General features: G+C 36.8%; 1 protein-coding gene across 1 annotated transcript; it reads right to left on the reverse strand.

Annotated features, from left to right (window-relative positions):
- Window positions 1-2,092: 2,092 nt before the first annotated feature.
- LOC132039480 (uncharacterized) lies at window positions 2,093-3,166 on the reverse strand. The gene is made up of 2 exons (XM_059429954.1): window positions 2,738-3,166; window positions 2,093-2,425 (listed from the first exon to the last, which is right to left on the reverse strand). The coding sequence occupies exons 1-2, from the start codon at window positions 3,164-3,166 to the stop codon at window positions 2,093-2,095; spliced, it is 762 nt and encodes a 253-aa protein (XP_059285937.1).
- Window positions 3,167-9,585: the final 6,419 nt, after the last annotated feature.

The following is a 9,585-nucleotide window of genomic DNA, read 5'->3' on the forward strand; positions in this document are numbered from 1 at the left end:
ACGAGGCGAGCTTTCTTTCTTTGTTATTAATTATATTTGGTTAAATCTGCATAATCGGATCAATCTAAAATATTTATAAAATGTACTTGGATTAATATTTGTGTGTTAGTGACGTTTAAGTTTCTAAGACGCTGAGAAGGGAAGATGATTCCTTTAACCCAAAAAATATATATAGGCATACTATTTGAAAATCAATTACTCAAATAAAGGTTATAGATATTATAGATAGTTTAGAATAAAAATAGAAATAACTATAATTAGTGGGGTTAACTACCCATTATACTAACACTAAGCCGCTAGTTCTATTAAGGTTCGTTCTAGCTAAGAAAACCTAAAACAAAGTAAAGTGTTAGTTGCATAATACAAGTTAAGCACACAAAATAAAGTAAAAGAGGGGAGGGGAATAGAATTAATGGGTTCAGCCCATTTATAAAGGTGCGGCTACAGTTGCTTGCTGTTGGGCTTCGCCCAGATTTTTTGTTTGTCTTCTGTTTGGCTGCGGGCAGAGTTTACATGGAGGAGGTCACGTTGGGCTTATTTTTTGCTGAGCATTGATGCCTAATTAGGCTGCTATTTGGACTGTTATTTTGGCCGAAAAATGGGCTGTATTTGCTTTGAAGGAATTAATTTGTACCATATGTATTAAGGGATGACCATCGCATGATATACTATAAAAGTAATTCACATATGGAAAATAAAGTACTAATGTTTCAAAATTATTTAGGATATGATATATCGACTCATGGTTAATTTAATAAGTACGAAAATAACACGCTGACAATCAGTTATTAGAAAGAGGTGTAAGACGATAGAAAATATATTTTCGAGAAATGTAATCCTGAAAATAGTGAAAATTATAATAAAGGGACAATAATGATAACAGTAACAGCGTAGCAATAGAATATTTAGATTGTCAATAAAAATTGGAAGCCCAAGGAACTAAATCGGGATAAATGAGGGATAAAATTGGGTGTCAACACATACAGTAAGAATAATTAAGAAAACACATAAAGGACATACATTAATCCTAAAGACACATTCTAGTCACCTTTCTTTGTTAAGGATATTTGATTTTCTCAACTGAAATGGAAAATTAGGGATACAAAAAAAAGAGAGCTTATTACAATTGGGTTTTTTTTGGGCTTAAACTTAATGAGTTTGGACTGTTTTAATTTTTTTGGCTAATGTATAAATTTCGGTTCTTCAATTCGGTTTCATCAAAGTTCGGTTCGGCTATTTCGATTTCGGTTTTTTGAAGGTGAATACCAAACACCGAACCAAACTAGTTCGGTTCGGTTCTTTTGGTTTCGGTTTCTTGAAGTTCGGTTCGGTCCGATTTTTCGATTTTCGGTATTTATACCCAACCGTAGTTCTTAAAATAATTAAGATAAAATAATATGTAAAGGAACTATGTTAATATGCAAATTTGATGAAGAAATGACAGTCGGTGTATAGAGAGAGAACCTTTCATTTCATTTCTGAAAACATCTACAATGTACAAGACAAGTATAAAATGAGTTGGGCCTCTTTCTTTTATAATGGCCCGAGCCCAATGGTCTCTTAATAGCTAATCTGGCTAATACTAACAACAACAATGATAAATAAAGGCCCAAACCGACTTGGCCCACTAACCTTTATCATTAACTATTTTATGTACTCTAACACCCCCCCCCCCGCTTTCAAGTTGGAGGGTGGTTAGACCCCCAACTTGCCAATATGAAAATGATGAGCAGCACCAGGTAGACTCTTGGTAAGTATATCTGCAAACTGAGTGGAAATGGGAGTGTGATGCAATGAAATCAAACCATCAGCAAGCTTGCCTCGAACAAAGTGGCAGTCCAATTCAATGTGTTTAGTGCGCTTATGGAATACCAGATTCTTAGCAATGTGAATTGTAGCTTGATTATCACAAAAAACCAGAACAAAACTGGAAACTGGAAAACCAAAGTCAGATAGTAATTTAGTCAACCAAGTCACTTCTGCCACAGCCTTATTGAACGATCTATATTCAGCCTCAGCTGAAGAAAGGGACACCATAGGCTACTTCTTGGACTTCCAGCAAACCAGACTACCACCAAAAAGAATGCAAAAACTAGTTACTCACTTTCTTATCAGGACAAGCACCCCAATCACAGTCACAAAACACTTTGAGAGACAAATCAGAGCAATTATTAAGAAATAAGCCATATTTAGAGGTCCCTTTGAGATACCTCAACACGTGCAAAGCTGCCTTCATATGAGGGATACAAGGAAGTTGCATGAACTGACTTAAGTGTTGGACAACAAAAGCCAAATCAGGTCTAGTATGAGTGGGGAAGTTTAGTTTACCAATTAGACTTCTGTAAGTCTGAGGATTGGGTAAAGGATCACCCACTGCAGCTTTGAGAGTCTCATGTAATTTTAATGGACATATGACAGGGAGGAGCTGTCACAGTGAAACTCTTTGAGCAAGTCAAGCACAAATTTCTTTTGATGAAGAAGAACACCAGAGGGTGTATACAGCACATCAATAACAAGGAAATAGTTCGACAACCCCAAATCTTTTATCTTAAACTGCTCATGAAGAAATAGGTTGAGGGCAGAAATTTCAATGGAATCAATTCCAATTAAAACAATGTTATCAACATAAACAGCTAGAATGACCAAAGAGTCCCCATAACCTCTAGTAAACAAGGAATAGTCATTTAAAGAGTGAGAATAACCTATGGACTGCGGGGCCTGAGACAGCTTGGCATACCATTGCCTTGAAGCCTATCTCAGTCCGTATAGAGACTTCTGTAACTTGCAGACTAAAGGAACAGGAGAAGAAGCAAAAGCAGGTACTGATAATCCAGGGGGGAAGTTTCATGTAAACTTCCTCATCCAAATCCCAATGCAAGAATGCATTATTTACATCCAATTGAAAAAAAGACCAATTCTGTTTAATAGCAACAGCAACAAGAGTTTTGATAGTGGACATTTTTACTATAGGGGAAAAAGTTTCATGAAAATCAATCCTCTCTACTTGATCCCTGACCACTAACCTAGCCTTGTACCTCTCAATGCTCCCATCAGCTCTATATTTGACTTTGTATACCCATTTGCAGCGAATAGGCTTCTTACCACTGGGTAACTCAACTATGTCCCAAGTCGAATTAGCCTCCAAAGCCTCAAACTCCTTTCTCATGGCATCCTGCTACTCAGGGACAGTTGTAGCTTGAGATTAAGAAAAAGGCTCAAAAACAGGTTGCTTACTAGAAAATGAAGGAGGAGGATCACAGGTGGAGCTAGGAACAGATGTAGAAGAATTACATATATAATTCTAAAGGTAAGCAGGTTGTTTCTTAGGTCTGGTAGGTGTTCTAACAGGAGGAGTAGAAGAAGGAATGTATGTAAGAAAGGGAAGAGAGGGTGGGGCTGAAGGTGGAATAGGAGAGGAAACAAGAATGGGAAAACATGAAAAAGCAAGGACAGGATGTTGGAGGAACAGTGTCATCAAAATAAGCAGAAGGAAAAGGGCAAATGGTTGGGGATCCAGTAAATGAAGTGAGAAAAAGAAAAAGATGCTCATGGAAGAGTACATCTCTAGAAACAAAACAAGACTTAGTTTGGAGATTGTAAACTTTAAAACCTTTCTTGGCAGAAGGATAACCAATAAAAACACAAGGAGAGGCCCTGGGCTGGAATTTGTCCCTATGAGGTCTAGAAGTAGCGGAGTAACAAAGACAACCAAATGACTTAAGGTGATTGTAAGAAGGTGTGTTGCCATAAAACAGTTCATAAGGACTTTTGTGATTGAGGAGAGGAGATAGAAATCTATTCACCAGATATGTGGCTGTTAGAATACAATCACCCCAAAGTCTGATGGGAAGATGAGATTGAAAGAGTAGGGCCCTGGCAGTGTCTAGTAAGTGCCTATGTTTTCTTTCCACTACCCTATTTTGTTGAGGGGTATGGGGACAGGAAGTTTGATGAATGATACCTTGATCAAAATTGATTAGGGACAGTGCCCCATGATGAAACTCGGAGAGACAGACAGAGAGGAGATTCTTTCATACCTGCTAACTCCTAGGATGAGAAGTAGGTCCCTTGTTTTTGGCAGGAAGAGTTCCAGCCTTTATTGCCCCTCGGTAGAGTAGTCTACTTAGCGAATCAGTAGGACGCGGAGATCTATTGATCAATATGAATCTCGAGAGTGGATGGTTGATCGCCGCCTCCTTGTCCTGGGGGCTCTTCGGCCGGGGAGGGGCTTGCTATTGTAACCTTTTCTCCCGGTGTATGTGAAAAAGAGTGACGAACTCATTTTTCTTCAGTCATAGGTTGGTCCAAAGAACGAGAGTTGGCTTCCAACATGTTGTCCGTTGTTCCTCGCAGCTCGGTGGTAGAGCGGTCGGCTGTTAACCGATTGGTCGTAGGTTCGAATCCTACTTGGGAGATTTTGGAGTTATCGCTAAAGAACTGAGAACCTGACAAGCTTGACCCTAACGCTAAGGCATTATCACTTCTAATAATCTGAACTTTGGTGTGAAATTGAGTAGTGATCATGTTAAGAAAAGCTTTGAGAATGGTAAAAGCATTGCTTTTGGCCCCTAGTAGGTGGGTCTAGGTGGGCCTAGTGTAGTCATCAACAATGGTGAGGAAATATCTAGAACCATCATAGGTAGGGGTATTATAAGGACCCCAGGTGCCAATGTGGATAAGCTGAAAAGGTGCAGTACTTTTAATAGAACCATTAGGAAATGGTAATCTAGATTGTTTAGCTAAAGGACAAACAGGACAATCAAAGGCCTGTTTAGAAGATAATTTGGAACCAACGTTAGTAAGTGATTTCATTTTGGAAAAAGGCAGATGGCCAAGTCTATAGAGCCAAACAACATTAACTTTATTCATATTTACATTAGTAGTGACATCAATATTGGAAGAATCATCACAAACAGTTGCATGAATACTAGGAACAGAGTAAATGACGGGGGAAACATAAAAAACAACAGAACTATTACAATCAAAAGAAACAACAGGGAAAGCAACAGGAAAAGAAGAATCACAAGTAAATGCAGTTGGGTGATGAGAAATCTTGTACAATCCACTGTCAGATCTACCAAGCACCACTGGCTTCTTCAAAGAAGGGCCCTGTAGTGCACATAAAGTATTGGTAAATATAACAAAGATGACCAAGTTTAACAACAAGATTATGGACGGAAATGAGATTGTGCTTAAAACTAGGAATGTAGAGAACATTGTGGAGGACAAGATCAGGAAACAAAAGTTAAGAAATCAATAGTAGTGACTTTAACTTTGTATCCATTGGGAAGAGACACTAGATAAGGAACATGAAGAGTTTGTAAGTTGAAAAGTAAGGACAAATCAGAGGTCATGTGATCAGAAGCTCCAGAATTTATAATCCATATAGTGTCTTCTATCTTAGTAATTACTATTAGCTGATAACTTACCAGCAATGTTTGTAGACCAAGAGATTTGATGTAGAAGGGGAAGAATTAATATGGGACTGTTGTAGCAATGACATCAGCTGGGACTGTTGGTCCTTGGTAAGGCCAGGAAGGACATGAGATTGCTCAGATTCACCATGATTCTCAGAAGAAATTGTACCCCCAGAATTGTCAGAATGAGAGTGCCCATCATAGGTGGAATCAAACTCAACATGAGCAACTATTTTCCTTAGACCAGTGCCCTTGGTGAATTTGAAATTAGGAGGAAAACCATGAAGCCTATAGCACTTGTCAATGTTGTGGCCAGGTCTTCTGCAATACTTGCATACTAAAGATGATTTCTGGGGTTCAAAAGAAACTTTTGATTGAAAATTTTGTTTAGAGGGACCATGATATGAGTTTGAAGTAGAACCATGATACGGGTTTGAAGTAGATGCCCCAGCATTGAAAAACACAGATCCTGATGAAAACTGAGAGGTACTAGAGATTTTCCTTTGTTTTTCATCAGCCAAAAGTATGTTGTATACAATACTCACAGTTGGAAGGGGCTTCATTATGAGTGTATTACTTTTAACTTGGACACATGTGTCATTTAGACCCATCAAAAATTGGTACACCTTTTGTTCATTCTCACCCTTTTTACTACCCCCACTAGTATAATAAGAGAGGTGATTAGAGGAAATGGACCCAATTTCGTCCCATAACTGTTTAATTCTATTGAAGTAAGAGGATATGTCTAATGAACACTGGGAAATATGAGCTAAATCCTTCTTAATTTCAAAGATTCTAGCCCCATCTGCTTGACCATATGATTCCTCCAGCTCACCCCAAATATCCTTAGCCAGTTCTGAGTATTCAACACTACGAGCTATTTCCTTTATAAGGGAATTGGTCAACCAAGACACGACAAGCTCATTGCATCTTTGCCACTGCCTGGCTAAAGGTGAGGTCTCAGAAAGTCTGTCAGAGATATTTTGGATGAAATCCAATTTATTATGTACAGAGAAGGCCACAAGTATAGTTTTGCGCCAACTACCATAACCAGTTCCATAAAAAAGAACATGAATCAAAGAGGATCCCAACACATTAGAGGGATAAACATACAGGGGATGACAAGGGTGAGTATAATCATCGGGGTGAAATGCAGTATGGGAAGTAGGAGTAGAATTAGACGAAGATGAAGGAGCAGAGGAAACCCCGCTAGTAGCAAGAGACTCGGTACCATTCGTCATCTCAAATAATCAGAAAACCAGCAATATTGTTGAACACAACCACACGTAACACGAGCAACAACAACAAACAATCAACAGAAGCAACTAGTATCAAATTTTGTCGAGAAAAAAAGGAACGAAATTACCGGTGAAATTGAAACAGAAGCAAAACCCTAATTTGAGAGCAAATTTGAGGCAATCGATCGCGTACAAACGCCAACAATCAGTAACAATGTCAAATCGAAGCTTCGAAGCAATTTTGGTCACTTGAATCTTCAAGAAATCACAAAATACGATCAACATTGAACACCGAAACCCTAGACTTCGATACTTTGAGAAAAATTGAAAAAAAAAAAAATGAGCGGGGATAAGATGGGAAGAAAGCTAAACACTACATCTAACAAGATCTAGGCTGTGATACTATGTTAATATGCAAATTTGATGAAGAAATGACAGTCGGTGTATAGAGAAAGAGAGAACCTTTCATTTCATTTCAGAAAATATCTACAATGTACAAGACAAGTATAAAATGAGTTGGGCCTCTTTATTTTATAGTGACCCGAGCCCAATGGTCTCTTAATAGCTAATCTGGCTAATACTGTGATAAATAAAGGCCCAACCCGACTTGGCCCACTAACCTATATCATAAACTACTTTATGTACTCTAACAAACTAAGGTAATAGTCCTAGTGGATGTATGTAGCAATAGTGGAACACTAATAAACATATATGCTTGCCATATTTTAATAAAACTAAGAAGTTCATTAGTGTGTGTTAAATTATTATTATTGACTTATTAGCAGTTGCGCTAAGAAACTTCAATTATTTATGAAGTGAGGACTTTATTCCATTTTCTATTAGCTAGACAATCTACATGAAAGATCTTCTTTACAATATAAGTCAGTTATTCAACTAAAGCATACTTTTTTCTTGAAGCAGTTTTGATTAAAAGTCAGTACATATGAAAAACTTTCGCACTGGTTGGAAATAATAATTCAAAGTTGTAGGAAACCAAAATTGTTAGGATTTGCTATCTTAATTCATGTCTAGATAGGATTTATAGTCAAATTCATATAGGAATAGGTTTTCATGTTTTGAGTTAAAGTACGTTTCATATTACTATAAATAGGAATGCTACTAGCTATTTTCACAACAAGTGAAAACAAGAGAGAATAAGAGTGATTGTGGAGATCATAAAATTTATCAATAAAAAATATTTTCCTTCAAATTGGTATCAGAGTTTCTCAGATTCTGGTAGAGAATCAAAGAGCTTCCGCTGCCGGTGGGCTGCATTAGCCAATATATGCTGCCCGTTTGGCCTTAGATAATACTGACAAACGCCGAGCCAATGACTTAGGCACGAAAAATAATCATGTTGAGAATGATTGAGAAAATATTGCAGGTTTTAAAAAAAAAGAGCAAGCAAATATAGCACAAGTGGAAGGAACGATCTTATCTAAAAAATTGGAGGAGTGGGTTAAAAAAATGAGTGTTGGTAACAAAGTGCACCAATGAGAGTTGGAGATAAGTGCTCCAACAACTGAAAGTTGAAGAGAAGTGCTTCAACAAAATTGAATGTTGATGAGAAGTGCATCAACTATTGGAAGTTGGAGAGAAGTGCTCCAACACAACCAAGAAAAAAAAAAGGGTGTTAATGAGAAGTGCATCGACTATTGGAAGTTGGAGAGAAATGCTCCAACACAACCAAGAAAAAAAATAGTGGGTGTTGGACAGAGATGCTCCAACACATCCAAGAAAAAAAATAATGAGAGTTGGAGAGAAGTGCTCCAACAATTGAAGGTTGAAGAGAACGTACTTCAGCAATTAAAGGCTAGTGACAAAGTGCATCAACGGGTTGGAGACAAGTGTTTCAACAAAATTGAGTGTTAGTCACAAAGTGCATCAACGGGGTTGGAGACAAGTGCTTCAACAAGATTTTGGTCCCGGTGACAAGTGCATCAACGGGGTTGAAGACAAGTGCTTCAACAAAATTGGAAGATGGTGAGTGGTGACAAGTGCATCAAAAGTTGGAGAATGTTGGAAATAATAATTCGAAGTTGTAGGAAATCAAAACTGGTTAGGATTTGATATCTTAATTCATGTCTAGTTAGAATTTATAATCAAATTCATATAAGAATAGGTTTTCCTGTTTTGAGTTAAAGTAGGTTTTATACTACTATAAATAGAAGTGCTACTAGCTATTTTCATAATAAGTGAAAACAAGAGAGAATAAGAGTGATTGTGGAGATTATAGAAAGCATTTAGAAATTCATAAAATTTATCAATAAAATATTTTCCTTCATCTAAATATATATTTGGACAGGAACACTCTAATTTTCTCAATCCAAGACAGGTGATTGAATGATTCTTTTTACTTATTCACTCAATTTACTTTACATAAGATAATTATACTACTTGAATATTTATAGATGTTATTCTAACATGTACCTAGTGTAGGACATATATCTTAAATTTAATTCTCTATTCTTCTTCTTTATCTTAAATTTAATTCTCTATTCTTCTTCTTTTTGCCCAGTACATGAATAAGATAATACATGGCAAAGTATGGTCTAGTCCCCTAGCTTGTACTTGTTCTTTTTCAGGATTTCTTTTACTATTAATAAATGGGTTGCTAGACACACTGCACTGTTTAGTGGTATAAATTCGATAAAAAAATTATTTTAAAAATGCATACGATAATACATGTATTTTAAATTTCTAAGAAACTCATGTATCACAAATCAATTTCTAAGAAACTCATGTATCACAAATCAATTTCTTTTTCTTCTTCCAACACATAGTTAAATTTTCAACAAATACGTATATGGAAAGTTTGAGTGGAAGTCGTGTGGTAGTTTGAGTGGAAGTCGTGTGGTACAAAACATTTAGTAGTTGGTCAAAATTGCAGGAAAAAAAGAACTTTCATTCTTATTCATGTATGAAATAAA

Source organism: Lycium ferocissimum, chromosome 12 (genome assembly GCF_029784015.1).
Source record: "Lycium ferocissimum isolate CSIRO_LF1 chromosome 12, AGI_CSIRO_Lferr_CH_V1, whole genome shotgun sequence".
Taxonomy (NCBI): Eukaryota; Viridiplantae; Streptophyta; class Magnoliopsida; order Solanales; family Solanaceae; genus Lycium; species Lycium ferocissimum.

Coding starts and splice junctions, on each gene's coding strand:
- LOC132039480 (XM_059429954.1), bottom strand. CDS start 3,166: ATGAGAAAGGAGTTTGAGGCTTTGGAGGCTAATTCGACTTGGGACATA. Junction 2,426..2,737: donor AGATAGGCTTCAAGGCAATG/GTATGCCAAGCT, acceptor TCACTGTGACAG/CTCCTCCCTGTCATATGTCC.